Below are 21,957 nucleotides of genomic sequence, written 5' to 3' on the forward strand. Positions count from 1 at the left end.
AGGTTTATAAAATAACTTCCTACGACTGTGGTTCTCAAAATGGGATTTCCATACAAGCAGTATCAATAATTACCTGGGAAGTTGTTCGAAAAGCAAATTCTGAAGTCACACCCCAGATGTAACGGAATCAGAAGCCTGGGCAGGGATTAAATTACTGCTTCTGTGAGAGCTAGGGAAGCAGTGGAGAAGGGCTTGGGAGCTGGTGGTGATAAACACGGAAATGTGCATCCAGCCGATACATACTCCATAGACTGGTCTCCTCCTACCTTCCATTTATTTTAATTCTGGATAAATTAAAGCAAGGCTTCTCCCTACTGTCACTCCTTCCCATTCCCAAAGTTCCCACAGTAATAATAGGCCCTTGTGTTCCATAAGAATACAGAAATTCTGTGAAGGAACCATCTGGAATAATACAGATAGGGCCATGAGCAGATCAGATGAGGCCATCACCACAGTGGAGTATTGGGACCAAGATAAATGTCCCTATTTCATCCTTCCAGTCATTATATGTGGGTAAGATAACGATCAGTTGTATCAGCAAAGAGAAAAGAAACTGAAAGTGTAGTTTTGAATATAAGTCCCGTCCAAACTATTTGGGAATGGAGATGGTGGGATTATATACTAGAAGCTTGTCTAATATCTCCAGGTCTGTTTTAGTCCCAGTTGTTGAAGTTAATAATATCACATAGTGATTATCCTTAAAATTTCTTTTAACTGTTTGGTTCTTATTGCTTTTGCTATAAAAGACATTGCATTTGTTCATGCAAATGGAATTTCAAAGTATTTTTATTTATATTCTGGAAAACTTCCTTAAGGTTTGGCAAAAGCTTTTTTGACACTAAATATTGAATTGGATGCTTCAGCAAACAGTTTAATTTTAAATACTAGTATTTCCTTTAAATTACTTTTTAACAGGATAGCTTCTCTTTGTAATCCCACTTAGCACCTCTCTGCTTCTTTTTTTTTTTTTTAAGATTTTATTTATTTGAAAGAGCAAGAGTGACTGAGGGAGAGAGAGAGAAAAAGAAAGGGAGAGAGAGAGAAGGAGCAGGGGGAGGGACAAAAGCAGAGGGAGAAGCAGACTCTCCACTGAGGAGGGAGCCGTATGAGGGACTTGATCCTAGGACCTTGGGATCATGGCCTGAGCTGAAGGCAGATGCCTAACTGACTGAGCCACCTGGGTGTCCCTCTCTGCTTCTTTTTTTGTGGTACTTTCATATCACCAGGAGGCTTTGCCCAAGTCCTATTTCAGATCTAAGATCAAAGACTCTACCCTAGAAATAAATGAGGTTCATGAATGAATCAATGTGTGTAAAGTTCTTAGAATAGAATCAGCATATAACACTTGATAAGCTTAGCTATTGTCATTATTTTTAACAACCCAGCAAAGGGCTCTCAGTTCAATTGTTGGTTCCAACCAAAAAGTGCCCCAGACTACCAGGTATAGCAATTATATGGTCTTTTCAGATTTGAGAGTTTTCCATAATCAAATCAGAGTTCTCCCCACTTCCTTAGTAATGCAGAAGAAAATGGATCTGAAAGTAACAAAGAATAAAGCCATTAACATCACACTTCTTTTTGAACCAAGAAAAAAAAAATCTCAGAAGAGTCCAAATAAACTCAGTGCACTATGAGATTTGAAGTTTGAGATGAGAAAGTGAGAGAATTCATTTGAATTTATTTATCATTGAAAGATAAAATACAGGTAGCTACACTTAGGGGAAAGATATTTTTTCTCATTTTTCCCCCTATGATAACCAGTCCTTCTTAACATTAGTGATTTTAAAAGTAACTGATGATCTTTATAACATCCTTTTATTTTTAATGATTTTGCTGAGAAACATGCTCTATGTGCTTATGTAATAGAATTTTAAAAATTTTTATTTAAACTCTGTTTTATTTAAACTCTGTTTAATAATTTGACAAAAGCTCTGAGTTAAATATATAGTTGACTTCTCTATTAAATTCCTTAATTTTATATGCTTACTATTTTGTTTTAAATTGTGATTTCACCCAAATATCTTTTCCTTGTAATCCTACTTAGCAGCCCAAATTTAGACATTGTTCTCTTTTGTTTTCTTCATGGACTATCAATCTATTATGATCCCACTTTGCTATACAAATACAGTAAGTAAATTCTCTCAGTTAATCATATAGATACTGTTAATGCTTCTGAAATGGGCATATACTATTTTTCTTTATTGTTTGAAATATTTCTCAATTTATTACATGCATAATTCTTTCCTAAGTGCAGAATTCATGCTTCCTATGCTAATGACAAGGAAAAATAAAAACAATATCAGCAATATAAAATAGACTGGCTTCATGAAATAAAAGAAGCTACACATGTTCAACATGGACAGTAACTGGGAGAATTTTAATTTTGGCTATAACTATGTAAGTATTTGAAAGACAAATTATAGAAAAAAATGAAGAAAAGAATTAGTATGAATTATTTTGTAATGGAGAATTTTGGCATTGATAAACTTCCACATTAAGTCCAATGCCTTCCACGAGTCCAAATGCCATAGTCATTTAATCTTAGATACTAAGTCGGCATGGAGGTAGAAACATACACAAGACATGGTCACCTAGTTGTCTCTGCTTTTTCAAAAGATTTATTTATTTATTTGAGGTGGGGAGAGAGTACACAAGTGGGAGGGGGAGAAGAAGAGAGAATCTTAAGCAGACTCCATGCAACTTGTGGAGCCCAGTATGGGGCTTGATCTCAAGACCCTGAAATCATGACCTGAGCTGAAACCTTTTAGTTTCTGATGCTTAGCTGACCACACCACCTAGACACCCCTAATCATCTCTGCTTTTAAGGAGCTCATAGTACCACAAACGAGGGAGAGAAAAACAATTATAAAGCAAAATATTCAGTATTTGAGAAACAGTTCTCAAGATGTGGGAGTGGAGAGAGGAACTCATAGAAAGGTTTACAAAAGAGATGGTTGGTGTGAAATATAAAGAAAAGGAAGCTGTTTTCAAAAAACAAAAAACAAAACAAAACAAAAAACAAAAATAAAACCCACAGAAAGGACAGTGAGAAAGAATAGCAAAGATTCTGGAGCACAAAAAAGACCAAGGGAAATGTAAGCGGAATCACAGATGACCTACCTTATACAACATACTAAAAAGTATGATTTTTATGCCACAGGAAAATGGAAACTTTAAAGATTTTAAGCAGGGCACTAACATGGTCAGATAGGTGTATTCAAAAGCTGGGTTCAGGTGGAATATAGAGGAAATGGGACCGGAAAGATCACTTAGATATTTTTTGTAATAATGCAAGAAATTAATTTTAAGAGTCTGGATTTAGAGATGTTTAACAGAGGAAAATAAAGAAATTCACGAAGTACTTAGAAGGTAACTTCAATAAGACTCACGTATGGAGTTGGGGTGGGGGATGGGAGGCGACTAGAAATAACGATTCTAGGGTGGCTGGCATGAACAATTAAATGAACAATAGTACAAGTGCACTGAAACAGTGAAAACACAGGCAGGCAAGGTTTGCTGTTGTGGGGGGGGAGGTGGGCAGTAGTAATATGGGTCGGACATGTCTGTGGAAACCTAAGCAGTCATGCTAGTAACCTCAACCTACAGCCTAGAAGAGAGATGTCCTCTTGAACTACACATTTGGGAGTCTCAGGCAACTGAATGAGAAGGCTTTCAATAGCATCTAACAAATTTCACAGAAGTACAACCATCCTGTCTAGAATAAATTATATTCATTTTCTCTAGTGGCAGCAGGTTAGAGCCATTCTAAAAATTCATTGCCACCAAATGGGCTTCTTTATGTCTTGGATTATATTTTCCTATTTATTTATGACTAACATCTCTTATCTTTATATAATCGCTTCTTTATAGAAGGGATAACATCTACCTTTGTTAGATAGCACTTATCACATTATAAGTGCATTATACCATTTAAAATAAATTAAGGAAAAAAACTGAATACATAGTAACTCAGTAATCACTTCTTATTTTTAAAAATTGTTAAGGCATATTTTGTCCTTTATTTAGTTTTTTTTTTTTTCTTTTTAGATCATAAAGTTGCATTCCTTGGAAGCCTCTTTGATGAGGCATGTTTTGTTGAATTTTTTTTTAACCTAACAGATGTTTGGGTAGTTAAAATTCCTCATGAGTATGGTATCCTGTGGTTTTCACAACCTAAGTGTTACCCCAGGAATTTTCCTTTCTTGCTGTCTTCCAGTCCTGGTGGTCTATAGGAGATGCACATTATGAGAGTCTCATTTCATTCCATACTAATTTCACACCCACACTCTTTTAAAGTTGTACATTTCCTCAGCATTATAAGCACTTATTGTGCACCATGGAGATATTTAGCAGCTTTCCATTCTACATTCCTCCTCCACACACAACTCAAATGGCTTTTGAGTATAAAGGCAATCAGAAAAAAAGAGATGAGTAAAATAATCTGCAAGACTTTAATGTCTCAAGTTAAATATTTCTGCCATTTGTAATTTTTGTGATTATGTTTGTATCTATACACACTCAGCATGAAGTGGAGAGTTATGGCTATTATACAGATGACTTAAGGAGAAAAGCAATTTGGCTTCAATTATCTAGATCAGAGTATGTGGGAGAAAGAAATGTTAGCTTGAGTTGGCTGAATATTGTTTCCTTTCTTCACTCTAGTTTACAGTGGTAGATTCAAATGCAGAAAGTACCTCAATTTAATTCTCAGTTCGTGTTCTAACTTTGCTCCCTAAATCTTCATTTGAGTACTCTTCCTTATGAGTTCAAAGAGAGAGAATACTACATATTTTCTTATTCTACAAGCCATTTCAGAATGTTTTACATACTTATTATTCAGACAATATTTAATATTTGATATTCTTATTTATTAATAATAAATAAATATTTATTAATAGTAATAAAATTATTCTAATAATTTTAGAATTATTTAATTTTTGTATTTTGAATTCAGAGTTTTGAAAAAGTCAATATCAAACTAGCCATCAAGTTCTATCTCCTTATTTAGAATCTCCAGGCTTTGATATGAGGCTCCATTACTAAGCGCTTCTGTGCAACTCAATGCCGTTAGAAATGCATACATTTGAAATAGTGATTTGTACTAATTTATATTGTTGTTTATTCTTTACTATCATTGAGAGAAACAGTTCATTTTCATCATTTTATCTTCTTACATGAGATTATGAAACAACATAACACTTTTTTGAATAATGACTATACAAAATATTAATTCTTCATTCAGATTACTTTTTATGTTTGTAAAAGGTCTTTAATACTTTTCATCTTTAATATTCAGAATAAATGCTACTTATTTTTTATCTTAAAAGCATTACTGCTTATCAATATTTTTGTTGCTGGACTATTTTAATTTATTTTATTCTTTTTTTTTAAGATTTTATTTACTTATTTGAGAGAGAAAGAGAAAGAGCACATGAGCAGGGACAGAGGAGGAAGAAGTAGACTCCTAGCTTTGCAGGGAGCCCGATGTGGGGCTCAATCTGTGGACCCCAGGATCATGACCTGAGCTGAAGGAAGACACTTAACTGACTGAGCCACCCAATTTATTTTATTATTATTTTTTTTAAGATTTCATTTATTCATTTGACAGACAGAGATCACAAGTAGGCAGAGAAGCAGGCAGAGAGAGAGAGGAGGAAACAGGCTCCCTGCGAGCAGAGAGCCAGATGTGGGGCTCGATCCCAAGACCCTGGGATCACAACCCGACGCGAAAGCAGAGGCTTTAAACCACTGAGCCACCTAGGTGCCCCTATTTTATTCTTGTATTATATGTTAGTTCTCTGTATATTTTATTTGGCAATAATATGTATCGTGTCTTTTTGTCTTTCATATCAAGTACAATCCCAGATGATCTTTCCTGGTCTTAATATAATAAATAAAACTTTTCTCTCACTGCACAATTATGAAATTCAGATATATATGTATGCATATATGTATACATATATATGCATATACCATTCAGAAAAAAATGTCTTTTCCATTCTGAGACAAAAAGGGGTAACCAACTCATTCTTGTTCTCATAATTATACAATTATTCCCACACATATGAATACTCAGATGAAAAGCTAGTAAGTTTGCAAATGCCAAGAAAAATCATATGTCTATTGTCACAAATTCTGAAATATATAAACCTTTTTAATTTTCTCTCTAAATCACAGTGGCAGGAAGGCAGTTTCCATGTATCCTCTGGAACTAAGATAGGAAAAAAATTTTTTTTTCTACTGATAAATAACAGAGTAGAAAATCAGCTCTCAAGCAGAAAGAAAAAGAGGAAGGGAAAAGGATTAGTATAGACAACCTACTTATATACTGATAAACAGTTTCATACAAGTATTCATACAAGCAAGCTTCATACAAGCAAGTATTCTCTGATGGCGAATTCAAATTGTGGCAGTGAGATACTAGATCCAGGGAGAAGAATGGTACCAGATAAAAGACAAACTAGAGCTTTGTAGACAGGCTCTCTGTGAAGTAAAGACCTGGAAACTGGGGTGAAGAGAAGCCAAGATTACTTTCTCCATTGCATCAGGAACGAGCCAACCAACAAACCACCAATGACAAAGGGGACTCATCCTGCTAAAACCAGGAAAGTAACACTTCAAAAAAAAAAAAAAAAAAAGCTCATGCTGATTGTGAAAAGTTTGCAATACTCTACCATTATTCCTTTAGACCAAAATGAGCAAAATAGAGTAGCAGGAAATTGAAAATGAGCTAGTGGGTTGATCACGGATCTAAAACGGGGTGGTAAGGAGGAGGGGAGACTAGGGTAGAGGCAATGACATTCAAATGGAAAAATTCCTTAAAAACTTAGCTTTGCAGTTTCATTGAGCAGATTCTGAATTAATCATTTTAATTATCATTTTATGCTAATTGAACATCTATCATTATGTCTAGAGTGCTTGAAGAGATGAGGCATCCAGAAAATCTACTTGCTGGCTCACGGTAGGAGGTAAAAGCAGGTACCATCCAAGTGAGATGATGGTAAGGAATGGGATGGGAAACCTCAGTGTCAGGGTGGGAATCCTCAGTGTCTAATCCTCAGACCCTCAGCGCAGGCAGAAGGTCTATTTTAACAGAAGGCTCCAAAGCCGCTGTCCACAGGCCAGATTAGGGCTACAGATGTGTTTAGTTTGAACTATTAAATGATTTTTTTAAAAAGATTTTATTTATTTATTTGACAGAGAGAGAAATCACAAGTAGGCAGAGAGGCAGGCAGAGAAAGAGGAGGGAGCAGGTTCCCTGCTGAACAGAGAACCGGATGTGGGGCTTGATCCCAGGGCCCTGAGATCATGACCTGAGCCGAAGGCAGAGGCTTAACCCACTGAGCCACCCAGGTGCCTCTTAAATAATTAAAAAAAAAAAAAAGTCACAAGCAAGAAACTGTTTTCACATTTAAAAAAAATAAATCTAAATTTCCTGTTTCTCTGAAAACAGCAGAAGTCCTAATAGCATGATCTATTGGACAGTAATAAGCCTTTAGGTAGCACATTCTCTGTTAATTTGTCAGTTTCCACCACCCCCAATTGCCTTACATCAGCCTGCTTCATTCATTTTAGCACTCCTACAGTTAACTTCCAGTTGCTCGGGACCTTAAAGTTTATTCATTCAGTCAATGTCCCTTTTTTTTTTTTTTTTTTAAGATTTTATATTTTATTTGAGAGAGAGAGAGAAAGAGAGAGAATGGGGGGTGCACATGCATGTACACATAAGTAGGGGGAGGGGCAAAGGAAGAAGCAGACTCCCCATCGAGCAAGGAGCCCAACTAGGGGCTCAATCTGAGGACCCTGGGGTCATGACCTGAGCCGAAGGCAGACACTTAACTGACTGAACCACCCAGGTGCCCCAGTCAGTGTCACACTTTTTAGTCAAATCTTCATTTGTGATTTTTCACACTGATGCAACTAAAGTCCCTAGTTTTTCCTACATTCTTATCACTAAGCATGTATTTCTATTTTCTAGTTAATTGAATTAGAATAGTTACTTCTTCTCAAATCCAACAGATTCAAAATAACCATGGTTACTGACTAAACCCAATCCAAATATGATTTTTTCGTTTTTCTTTTTTTCTTTTCTGTGTTATGGCACTATCATCCTCAGTATCACCTGAACTAGAAAATAGTTCATTCTCCCCTACCCACTTTAGCTTACTCAATCAATTTCACTTACTTAGGAAATATTAATAGAGTACCTACTCTTACCAGGCACCATTCTCTAGGCAATAAGAGATAGCAATGGTCAAGACAGATTCTAAAAACAAACAAAAATAAAGAGCAATTTCATATTTATAAATGCTCATTTAGATAACATGACATTCTAGAAAAAGACTGCAAAGCTACCTTAGGTTGGGTGGTCAGGAAAATCCATTCTGAGTAGGAATCATTTAAATAGAGGTATACATTATGAGCAGCTGCCCTGGCAAAGCTAGAGGTGAAAGAACATTCCAGTCAAAAGGAACAGGGGATGCAAAGGCCCAAGTTCTGGGAGTTTAGTGTGTTCAAGCAACACACTTGTGTGAATGATGAGTAATGGTTAAGAGGGAAAGTAGCTATGGATGAGGTTAGGGTGTTAGGTAAGGGCCAGGTCATGCAAATCATGTTAAGAGATTTGAGTTTGGGATGCCCAGGTAGGTCAGTCAGTTAAGCATCTGCCTTCAGCTCAGGTCAGGATCCCAGAGTTCTAGGATCAAGTCCCTCATCCGGCTCCTTGCTCAGCTGGGAGACTGTTTCTCCCTCTGCTTGTCTCTCCACCTGCTCGTTCTCTCTCTCTCTCTCTCTGACAAATAAATAACATCTTGAAAAAAGAAATTTGAATTTTATTCTAAAGCAATGGAAATCCATTGGATGGCTTTAAACAGGGAAGTGATCGCATCTGATTTAGGTTTAAAAAGGTCAGCCTAGAAACTCTGGAGGTCAGTTAGGTTCGTGCAGTGGTAACAGTAATGAAGGAAAGGGCTAGTATGATAGCAATGCAAAAGGAGGGATGTATTTAGATGGCACAGTTGAAATAAATCATTGGCAGAGTTGAGCAGGAAAAGAAAACTGCCTATATTTTCATTTTCTGCAACCAGATGAATAATGGCACACTTTACTGAGATAGGCAATGTTAGAAGAGGAGAGGTTAGGTGTTTAGACCACATTAAATTTTGAAAGGTATATTTGACACACACGTGCAATAGGGTCAAAAGACATCAGTTGATCAGGTAAATATACTGATCTGGGATCAGTATATTTTATTCAGTATATATAATCAGTATATTATATTCTAGGGATGAATCAGAGCTAGAAATAGATATTTGAGAATAATTACCGTATCAGTAAACTTTAAAGTCGTAGGACCAGATAAAGTCACATCAAGGTAAGATCTCCTGGAAGTTGTATGTTGATACAAAAAGGGTTAAATACAGATATCTGGGTACCCCAACACTTAGATTTTAAAAAGGGATGAGCAAAGGAGACTGAGAAAGAGCTACCACGGAGACAGGAGAAAAGCAAGAAGGGCAGATATTACAGAAAGCTAGAGTCAAAGTGCTACAAGGAGGAGAGGCTGGATAATTGTGTTGAAAGTTGAGTTGTTTGGACTCTATCTCAGATGTTGAATTGTATTAACAATATGGATTGGAAATTTACTCTGCAAAAATTACGCTATACTCTCCTGGGAATACATTTAGTAACCTAAAAAATAAAGCCTGTAGATCAAAGTTTATTTCTCTATTTATAAAGGCCTATGACAGCATCTATTTATTACCGAAAATCTCTCTGTATGTGTGTGTTCACTCAACTTATAGGTACCAAAAATTTTTAGGAAAATGAGATTTGGATTTGAAAGGAATCACCTTTCAAAAGGTGATTTAGTAACAGTCTTGATCAAGATAGAAGAATGGTAACAGAAGGTGCCTATTTGGATGGTTTATATGGGAGGGTATTGCAATGGGTGACCTGGGCAACTTGAAATTTGCTCAGGATGGCTTGGGGTGGAAATGGCTTTCAGAAAGTGCAGCTCCGGTTTACAGCATTTGATCTGCAATTTATTTAGTTTTCACGAAGCCATTATAATTCTATGTAGATACTGCTTAGGATAAATAATAGAAATTTATTTCCTTACTCATGGTTAATCATTTTATCTAACCAAGTAGGGCAACCAGTTAGTTTTAAAATATAAAACTAAAGTTATAACAGCATTTTTATGTGGACTTTGAATAATTTCTATGGAGAAGCATTAAAAGAGCTCTTTCCTGAATATAAAAGTCCTGAAAGATGGATAAAAGGCAGATAAATTTTTTTAAAATTTATTTATTTATTTATTTATTTTTATAAACATGTATTTTTATGCCCAGGGGTACAGGTCTGTGAATCGCCAGGTTTACACACTTCACAGCACTCACCAAAGGCAGAGAAATATTTAAGAAATTATTTTATGTTCCTTCTCTGTGCTTTTTCCCTTCTTCACATCTCCAGCTAGGAGTTGAACCCCTGGTATTTGTTTGCCTCCAAATTTTATATGGGTATAGCACAAGCTGAGAAGCTACTTGCCAGGAGATCTGTTTCAGCAGGTGTGTGTGTGTGTGTGTGAGTATCCATAAAGTCATCAAAAAGGTTGTAAAGTATAGCTTAAAAAGTGCAGGGCATCTAGATATGAAGGGGAAAATGTAGGCATGGACAAAGGGAGCTCAGTGGCAATCAGTATAGCCTAGTCATATACTCCAAGAGAGGCCCAGAATGCTTTATTGCAAGAGAAGACTCTAGGATTTCAGTATGACTCTAAAAGTCCAAGAAGTCTTTAATAATGTCTAAAATTGAATTTTCCATTGGGATTCAATTAAATTAAAAACAAATGTTATTACATCTATTAGTTTATAGACAAATTCATTTAATTTTCATGTCCAGTGATTGTATTAAGTAAAAAATCATTAATTCAACAGATATCAGTGTATGTATTTATTCTTTCATAAATATGTATATATTTATTTCCTTTGCATGGAAGCCATTATAATTCCATGTAGATAGTATTCAGGATAAGTCATAGAAATTTATTTAGCTAATTATGAGTAATGATTCTATCTAAACAAGAAGAGTAGTTAGTTAGTTTTAAGACATAAAACTTATCATTACTTATACTTTGAGTGATTTCTGCAGAAAAACATTCAAAAAGCTTTTTCTCAAAAGCAGAAGTATAAACACATATAGAAGATAATACTTACGACCAGGAAGGGTTTGTGTAGATATCCAATTGGAAGCATTGCCATAGCCGGCATTGGTGCTGGCAGCCACTTGGAATCGGTACCACCTAAATTTCTTTAATCCATACACTGTCTCTTCAGTTAAGTCAGCTTCATAAAGGTATTGAGTTTTTTGATACTCAACACATTCTTCAGAATCCCATTCTATGCATTTCTGAGCCCGCAGCTGAGTGGTGATCTTGTAATTTTGAAAGTAGCCAAGAATAGTGTCAGGTCTCACCCATGTTAATGTTGCACTAGTTGACTGAACATTAGAAAAAGCAATATTTGTGGGAACACTAGGAACTAAAAGTTAAAGGAGAAAAAATGAAAACAATTAGAACTACCAAAAACTGTTAAACAGAAGGAAGACTGGATTCAAAAATATGTCTTTATTATGCATCTAGTGGCAATCCCTTATTACAACTACCCTTAGTTCAGCAGTACCACATTTACTGAGTGGAACCTTAAGGTGGTGCTTCAGAGACCACTAATCTAAAAGGTAGAGGACAAAACAACTGTGATTTGATTAATTCCAAGTTTCGCTCCCAAACTGACTCATAAGAATCTCGTATAAACTTACTTTGGCTTCATACATAAACATTAGTACAAAATAAAATTGTATGCTCATTTAACCTTATGTACTTCCCTGGATATGGTCTGAGTTTTAATATTCAGTTCCCAAGAAAGACATACTTACATTTAAATGTTGGATAGACACAAATGCATCCTATATATAGTAAAGATTGATTATATAATAATTCTAAATAAACAATGCTATTAGCTGAATTAGAAATTTACTTATTAGTTGATTTTTATTTTATCTTGCATATACTTACATTTGATAAAAACCAATATAAACAAACAAATTAATTAATTAATAAATTTGTCAAAACCCTTTCTAGAACATCATTCAGCACACTGATATTAAATACACAGACAAAGAAATCTGCATATCACCTATAATCACAAGGTCTTACTTGGGGTCACTTATTTGATTTCATATTGACCACCCATATGAAATTTGCTATTTGTATACCATCTGTGAGGTTCTGAGCCTGATGTGAAGGATTCAAGATATAAAAGGATTATGTCTGATTTTTTAAGAAACTGCAATTTATTGAACAAGTAATATAAGCATGTTATAATTAAGAATATGAAAGAACAATGAAATAAGTGATGTAAGAACTTTCCTCAACCAAGTCTTTCCCTGCATGTGTGAAAAGGCTTTTGCTTAGAAGACTAAGATAGAATGGTAACAATGACTTGTATGAAAATGACATAATTTATAAAAATTATATGATAATAGTCACACTTAAAAATTAGAAAATAAATGAGAGAAAACTCATTTATTCCTGAAAGTATCATATTAATTCAGGATTCAGTAAATGTCTAATGAGCACCTAATTTGTGCCAAGTGCTACTGTAGGTGCTGGGTATACAATGAATAAACCGGACAGAAGTCCCTGACCTTGTGTAATTTATATTTGGTGTATACAATAAAAGTATAAGTGACTACTGTATATAGTATTTTAGATGATGATTAGTGTTTTGGGGGAGAAATAAGGAAAGGAAGAAGAGAAAGATGATACTGATCATCTTTCATTTGAAAAAAATCATTTAAACTGATTTGTTTAACTGAGTATTCAGAGAAGGCCTCACTGATTAGAAGACATGAAGTTCCTGACGAAGGTGGGGGAACCAACCTTGGGAATATTTGAAAAATGAACATTCCTGGCAGGGAAAAATGCATGATTATAAGCTCTAAGTTGGAACCATCCTTGGTATATTTGAAGAATAATTAGGAGGCCAGTGTGGCTTATTAATAAGAGTTGAAGTCTGAGAAAAAAATAATGAAGGCTAGATTATATACAACATTTTTTTTTTAAGATTTTACTTCTTTATTTGACAGAAAGAAAGAGAGAAAGAGAGAGCACGTGTGCACAAGCAGGAGGGAGTGGGAGAGGGAGAGGGGAGTCCGATGCAGGACTCGATCCCAAGACAGTGGAATCACAACCTGAGCTGAAGACAGATGGTAAACCAACTGAGCCACCCAGGCACCCTGAAGGACATTCTTTTAAGCAGAGGAATGACAGGTTCTAACATGTTTTCACACAATCCGACTACTGTGCTGATTATAGAGTGAAGAGATGTAAGGGTACAAACAGGGAGAGCAATTACTAGGCTATTGCAGTGTCAACACAACAGATCATGATGGGGATTACAGCAGCAGAAAAGAAAGGAAGAATTCAGACACTGAATATATTTTGAAGGGGAGCTGACAGGATTTGCTGATGTGTGACATGTGGGGTATAAGAGAAGGAGAGAGTAGAGGAAAGCTCTAAAGCCTTTGGATTGAGCAAACAGAAGGATGAAGTCATCATTAACCAAGATGACGTGGAAGGAGAGATTAAGAATTTATTTTGGGGGGCACCTGGGTGGCTCAGGGAGTTAAGCCTCTGCCTTCGGCTCAGGTCATGATCCCAGGGTCCTGGGATTGAGCCCTGCATCAAGCCCGCATCGGGCTCTCTGCTCGGCAGGGAGCCTGCTATGCTTCCTCTCTCTGCCTGCCTCTCTGCCTACTTGTGATCTCTGTCTGTCAAATAAATAAATGAAATCTTAAAAAAATAAAAGATCCTTTTTTAAAAAATGATTTTATTTATTTATTTTTAAAGGATCTGTACTTGAGGAACTATAGAACACTCATGAAAGAAATTGAAGAAGACACAAAAAGATGGAAGACCATTCCATGCTCTTGAATCGGAAGAATAAACATCGTTAAAATGTCTATACTGCCTAAAGCAATATATACTTTTAATGCCATTCTGATCCAAATTCCACCAGTATTCTTCAAAGAGCTGGAGCAAATAATCCAAAAATTTGTATGGAATCAGAAGAGACCCCGAATCGCTAAGGAAATGTTGAAAAACAAAAATAAAGCTGGGAGCATCACGTTACCTGATTTCAAGCTTTATTACAAAGTTGTGATCACCAAGACAGCATGGTACTGGCATAAAACCAGACACATAGACCAGTGGAACAGAGTAGAGAACCCAGATATGGACCCTCAACTCTATGGTCAATTAATCTTCGACAAAACAGGAAAAAATATACAGTGGAAAAAAGACAGTCTCTTCAATAAATGGCGTTGGGAAAACTGGACAGCTATAAGTAGAAGAATGGAACTCGACCATTCTCTTACACCATACACAAAGATAAACTCAAAATGGATAAAAGACCTCAACGTGAGACAGGAATCCATCAGAATCCTAGAAGAAAACATAGGCAGTAATCTCTTCGATATCAGCCACAGCAACTTCTTTCAAGATATGTCTCCAAAGGCAAAGGAAACAAAAGCGAAAATAAACTTTTGGGACTTCATCAAAATCAAAAGCTTCTGCACAGCAAAGGAAACAGTCAAAAAAACAAAGAGGCAACCCACAGAATGGGAGAAGATATTTGCAAATGACAGTAAAGACAAAAGGTAGATATCCAGGATCTATAATGAACTCCTCAAACTCAACACACACGAAACAGGCAAACATATCAAAAAATGGGCAGAAGATATGAACAGACACTTCTCCAATCAAGACATACAAATGACTATCAGACACATGAAAAAATGTTCATCATCACTAGCCCTCAGGGAGATTCAAATTAAAACCACATTGAGATGTCACCTTACACCAGTTAGAATGGCCAAAATTAACAAAACAGGAAACAACATGTGTTGGAGAGGATGTGGAGAAAGGGGAACCTTCTGACACTGTTGGTGGAATGCAAGTTGGTGCAGCCTCTTTGGAGAACAGTGTGGAGATTCCTCAAGAAATTAAAAATAGAACTTCCCTATGACCCTGCCATTGCACTCCTGGGTATTTACCCCAAAGATACAGATGTCGTGAAAAGAAGGGTCATCTGTACCCCAATGTTCATAGCAGCAATGGCCACCGTCGCCAAACTGTAGAAAGAACCAAAATACCCTTCAGTGGAGGAATGGATAAGGAAGATGTGGTCCATATACACTATGGAGTATTATGCCTCCATCAGAAAGGATGAATACCCAACTTTTGTAGCAACATGGACGGGATTGGAAGAGATTATGCTGAGTGAAATAAATTAAGCAGAGAGAGTCAATTATCATATGGTTTCACTTATTTGTAGAGCATAACAAATATCATGGAGGACAAGGGGTGTTATAGAGGAGAAGGGAGTTGGGGTAAATTGGAAGGGGAGGTGAATCATGAGAGACCATGGACTCTGAAAAACAATCTGAGGGGTCTGAAGTGGCGGGGGGGTGGGAGGTTGGGGTACCAGGTGGTGGGTATTATAGAGGGCACGGATTGCATGGTGCACTGGGTATGGTGAAAAAATAATGAATACTGTTTTTCTGAAAATAAATAAATTAATTTAATTAAAAAAAAAAGAATTTATTTTGAGCATGTTAACTTTGAAATGACTACCAGATACCCAGAAAGAGATGTCATATAGATGGGCACATGAGTCTGGAGTTCTGCAGAAAGGTCTAGACTTGAGTTAAAATTTTTAATTTCCTCTTAAATTTTTGCTGAATTATATGTAGACCTATTGCTTATATATTTGCCTAAATCTGAAAGAGGAGAGAAATTCTAATGCAATGGAATACAAGAAGCAGGTAATTTAAAGCCATATGGTTAGATTCAATTATTCTATTTTATAATACTAATATTTACTATCAAATTTTATTGCATTTAATTGAATTAACCGTTAAAGTAGATTGCAAGCAGAATACTTGATACAATACCTACAACATAACTACTATTTTTAGTTAAGCAGAAAAGCAATTAGAGAAAAAGTTATTTTTTAAGGAAAATTCACCTTATAGATGAATCATTTTAAGAATTAAAAAATAGAATTTTCATAAAAAGTGGAATTTCTATAATTTATTCAAATCTCTCAGCCACTAAGTTTGATTGAACTCAGACCACCTAAAGAAAACACAAATTTTCAAAATATTCTAACCCAAGGCAGAGACATATGGATGACCTGGTGGTTCAGGAGAAGCCTTAAGAGAAAAAGTGGTGGGGCGCCTGGGTGGCTCAGTGGGTTAAGCCTCTGCCTTCGGCCCAGGTCATGGTCTCAGGGTCCTGGGATTGAGCCCTGCATCGGGCTCTCTGCTCAGCAGGGAGCCTGCTTCCCTTCCTCTCTCTCTCTGCCTGCCTCCCTGCCTACTTGTGACCTCTGTCTGGCAAATAAATGTATAAAATCTTTAAAAAACAACAACAAAAAAAGAGAAAACGTGGCATGTGAGACAGGATTTCACTGATTGTTAAGGTAGAGATTTAGAAGAAGGGTAATGTGATCTAAGTCAATTTCAACTATTATTTATAGTTCATACTGCCAATTAAAACAGAAAGGCTACACAATAACCTGGGGATATACTGAGAGGAACTTAGAGTTTGTTAGACAATGGAAAGCTATTGAAGTGTCAGAATGAGATGTTCAGAAGTACATTTTATCAAGTCTAGTCTGATAATTATACTACAGGAAAAAGGACAAATTTATAGATCACTGGATATGTTTTAAAAAAAAAGAAAAAAATTGTAGCAATAAGAAAGAAATATATTTTTAGATCCATTTTGGTGGTCGAATTCATGGAATAGGCAAATGAATCAGAAGATGACAGAAGCAGAACTTGAAGGAAGTTTAGAGATGATCTTGGTCAACTTGTCTTTTTATGCCTGACCTTTATGTAGACAGACATCCCCAAGATTCCTGGCCCCTGAACACTCACCTTCATCCAATTTTTCAACTAAGCTCAAATATAGGTACTGATATGAGAAAATTTTTCATCTGTAATTAAGAAACCAAATCAATTAAGGGAAGCACGTGTGATGAGCACCAGGTGTTGTATGGAAGTGTTGAATCACTATTCATATGCCTGAAACTAATATTATGCTGTTAACTAACTGAAATGTAAATAAAGACTTAACAAATAAATAAATAAATAAAATAAGGACGGACTATACAATGAACCTGATTTTATAGACTGAGTCCTTTAAAAGCAAAGAGTTTTCTTTGTTTCATTATAAAAGAGGAAGGAACATACTCTAAGCAAGAGACAGATATGATATATAAAAATGTATCCATTATTGTCTTGGAAGAAGAAGGAGCTATAGGATAAAGAATCTAGGACATCTCTAGTTACTGAGAGAAGCCCTTGGCTATTAGCCAGCCAGGAACTGGGGATCTCAGACCTATCAATGTAAGAAACCAAATTCTGTCACAAGCTTGTGAGCTTAGAAGAGGACTGAGTTCCACGTGAGTATACAGCTTGCTGACATCTTGAGTTGGCTTGTGGGCCTCTGGGTATGGAATCGATGCACAATATACCCAGACTTCTGACCTACAGAACAGTGTAATAATCAATGGGCATAGTTTTAAACCACAAAGTTTGTGATCATTTGTGGCGTAATGATAGAAAACTAATGTAATTTTCCTCTATAAAATGGCCAATTTCTACTTTTCTGGCCTCTATTTAAATACATAGAGCAAAAGGAAACTCAAAGTCTTGAGGGGATCCCTTTTGAAATTTATTTTCAGATAGCTCTATTAGTTTCTACTTCATTGTTTTGAACTGATAGCCACCCTTCTATAAATCCTAATTCTACTTTGAAAACCCACCTCAACTAGACCTAATCTTCTTTTCAACTCCACTTCATTCCAATATGTATTCTAAAGGTCTAGAAAGGTTCTGATTCTACATTCATATCAATAAAAAAGATTGAGCAATGACTACAAAATGTGTATGATTATTCATATGTCATATATACATACAAATATCAATCTACACAAATAATCAAATACTAGATTGTGTCTCTGAAGGTCTAGAGTCATGTTTGCAACAAAATAGACATTTAATAAATATTTTTAAAGCAATGAATAAGAAGGCATAACAGGAGATTTCATTAATTTATTTTTAAAGATTTCACTTATTTATGAGAGAAAGCAAAAGAGCAAGAGAGTGAGAGTAGGAGGGAGGGGCAGAGGGAGTGGGAGAAGCAGACTCCCCACTGAGCAGGAACCCTGACATGGGGCTCCATCCCAGGACTCTGGGATCATGACCTAAGCCTAAGGCAGGCACTTAACCAACTGAGCCACCCAGGCATCCCAGAGATTTCAATTAGATAGATGGTCAGGGAAGACTTTAATTTAATCAGGGAACTGACAGATAAGATTAGCTTTCCAGGTGAATAACATCAGGATGTGTTAAGATTCTGAGGGGAAGAAGTGTGGCACATCAGAAACACTTAAGGAACATAGCTGGGTCCACAAGGAGATGGATAAGAAGATAGAAAGCTGCTTGACTTATCATATGATCTTCCTGATATGAGGAAGTGGTGATGCAACATGGGGGCTTAAGTGGGTAGGAGAAGAATCAATGAAACAAGATGGGATTGGGAGGGAGACAAACCATAAGTGACTCTTAATCTCACAAAACAAACTGAGGGTTGCTGGGGGGAGGGGGTTTGGGAGAAGGGGGTGGGACTATGGACATTGGGGAGGGTATGTGCTTTGGTGAGTGCTGTGAAGTGTGTAAACCTGGTGATTCACAGACCTGTACCCCTGGGGATAAAAATACATGTTTATAAAAAATAAAAAATTAAAAAAAAAAGAAGATAGAAAGCTGGAGATGTAGGTCAGAATCAGATAATGCTGAACCTTCTGGACTGTATTCAAGATTTTTAGTTTTATCTCAAGTATAGTGAGGACACTTGGGAAGTTTTCATTTGCATTAAAACTGTACACTCTGCTCTTTCCCTATGGGAATCAGAGAGTATAAACCATACATTTACCTCCCTTTTGAGTCCATCACCAAACACCCCTTCTGCATTTCAATTTCTTTTACCTAGGATTTACTAAGCAACTAGGAGTGGGAAGAAAATGGGATGCATTAGCTATCCAATGAACTGGAGAAGTCAGAGGAACTATGTTTTTCCCAATTCAGCAGAGGGGGTGACTAAATGCCCATGGTTGTCCTATGACCAACTTTTATCCCCCTTGCAATGTTCAGATTTTAGGAATGAAGACTTCAATGGCAAAATTGGTTATGCATAAAAACTTTCACCATATTAATGCTGGTCCACAGACTCTTGGGTTTTCCAAATAAGTATTACAAAGAAATAAGGGTCTAAAAGAAACAAGAAGAACTATGTGTAACCTGGCTAAAGGAAGAGTAACAACAATTGAGTTGCCTTCCCTGTGACAGGCACAATGATGGAACCTGCACCGATACACAGCATCTGGCACATACAGGAACTCAGTATGTGTTGAATATATGAATAAGTTATGGTTCATTGAAACAGTCTTTTGGCTTTCAAGTCGTATAAAATTTTGTCCACATTTTCTAATCACATATATTTAGAAAGATAAACCAGAAATAAATTTAATCTGAGCCCAAATATATGGCTCATAGACAATTTTTTAAAGGAAGGCTACCTCAGTGGCACTCATAAAAGACTAGCATTGATATGCAGTATCTTCTCTTTTGATGAACTGTGTGTTGAACTGGACTATTTCAAAGCAACTGCCCTATTGAATTACAGATACAAAAAGGATTACACTCATTTTAGCATGGAGAATCAGATTTCCATTCTTTGAGAATGACTAAAAACCTCAATTTTTTTCTATCCACAGATGGTACTAATTTGAACACATCATTCCATGCTTCCTGGAGTAATCACACAGCTTGCTTAGATTTTCTAAACATGACTGAACTGTGATGAAGCGATCAACATTCACTGGCAAGGTATTCCGTGAATTACATTTTTATTCATAAATTATTCTTATCTGTGAAATACTTTAATCATGGCTGAAATGAAAGTCTATAGAACTATAGAAGTGAAATTTGTTGTATGTTTAAATGCATGTCAGTTTTTAGTGACTATTTAGTAGGTCCCACTTAGAAGAGGAAAATGGGTATAAAGTGTAATTATTCTTTAAACTTCTGAATATCAGCTGTTAGAAGTTGCCAACCTCCCATGATAAGATTCTGACAGTGGTTTGTATTGGCTTCTCACTGACCTGATTAAGTATACATATGAATATGGAAGACCAAGTTTCTTTAAATATTTATTTATGACTAAGTATTTTTATCTTCAACCACAGATGTACTTTCTTTTAAACAAAACAGATGCCGGAACAATTATATTTATAATTTATATTTATAAAACCTTAAAAAGTACCAACACAATCTTTCCTAGTTTATCAATAAAATATTTGTCTCTAGTAGTTTTAAATAATCTATACTCCTTTTAGAAACACAAGGTGCTAACATATGATCTGAGCATATACAAATAAAATTACACTTTATCAACACTAACATAGTATGAATCAATATAAAAATAGAAATTCTTATGAAGTTGAGTGCAAAAATATTTCAGCATAGCAGATAAAAATTTTGCATTAACTTGAATTTAATCAATAACAATTACTGATCATTCATATTGAACAGTGTGGGCAAGTTATTAGAGTCTTAGGGAATAAGCTGCTTTTCATACATATATGAAAAGTAATTTAACTCATAGAAACCACCACAAATAGGCAATGCCCAAAGGAAACTTTCAAGGAAAGAGAATATCTGGGGGCTATAACTTGAAGGAATAATTAAGAATCCATAGGTATGTGGAAGAAAAGATGTTCAAGGGCATTAAGTATGGGAGAGAGATATAAATAACTGTTACAAACTGTGAAAGTCTGGAAAGTATACTAGACTCAAGAAAAGAGTAATAAGAAAAAAAAGAGGGGGCCAGTTGTGTTGTTTGAGAAAAAAGTTTAGGTGACTACCTAAGCTCTATTAAGCAACAGAGAACAATCAACAGAGATTAACTGGTAAAGTTTAAACTTAAAGGAAATCCTGAGCCTCCATGTAAATAGTTATTAGGTAAAGTATAATTTAATAGAAACTGGTTAGATGTTATACACATGCAGTGTAATGCAGATTACAATAACAAACAATAATTGGGAATAGAGTTTTTTAAAAACAGCAAAGAATATCAGCAGAATGTGTTTATTTATTGGGCAGAGGGGCGATAGGAGTAAAACATGGAATGAACCCAGTAATTAGGTCAATAGAAAATGTACACTGTTCACTTCCTAAAGGTAGACTATGACTTGGCTCTGTGTTGTAGAAAATTATACAAAAGAGAAACTCAAGATTTTAAATCTCTGTAATTATAAATAAAAGCAAATTAAATGAACAAGAAAATACAATAATCTCTGTTACTGAGAAGAAATATTTCTCTCTCTTCTCTCAAAAAAAATCAAATAAACACGTTGCCATATAATTTAATGAACAATATCTTCAACAACATCCTTACATAGCAAATGCTAAGTATCTGTAAGTTGGCTCTTTCTTACAATGGCTCTCAATTTGAATGAGAGAATAACTATCAAACATGTTTTAGTAAAACTATTTCTTCAGAGGTTCTAATTATTCAGTTCAGGCATTCTTCTAGCAGTCTAGTTTAACCTAGAAATAGATTTTGGAGTAGCTGGGTTAGAATTTATCAAAATATGCTACATAAACATGATATTAGGTGGCATTATGAAACTAGGAACATGGGTTGACACATTCTTATTAGTGTGCTAAATAAAATCACCTTAAATATTCCACTTAAATGAAAGAGAACTGAGAAAGTATAAAGCAGGATAAAATTTCCTAAAAAAATTTTAAAGTGTCTGTCTT

The 21,957-nt window shown here is 35.6% G+C and overlaps 1 protein-coding gene across 1 annotated transcript in view; it reads right to left on the minus strand.

The window, feature by feature from the left end:
- PTPRQ (protein tyrosine phosphatase receptor type Q) overlaps nt 1-21,957 on the minus strand; it is a 193,453-nt gene that overhangs the window by 79,435 nt on the left and 92,061 nt on the right. The window contains exon 26 of the mRNA XM_059402405.1: nt 11,217-11,540. Within this exon, the coding sequence (XP_059258388.1) occupies nt 11,217-11,540 (324 nt within the window). The remainder of the gene's footprint in view (nt 1-11,216; nt 11,541-21,957) is intronic.

This window comes from Mustela nigripes, chromosome 6 (genome assembly GCF_022355385.1).
Source record: "Mustela nigripes isolate SB6536 chromosome 6, MUSNIG.SB6536, whole genome shotgun sequence".
Taxonomy (NCBI): domain Eukaryota; kingdom Metazoa; phylum Chordata; class Mammalia; order Carnivora; family Mustelidae; genus Mustela; species Mustela nigripes.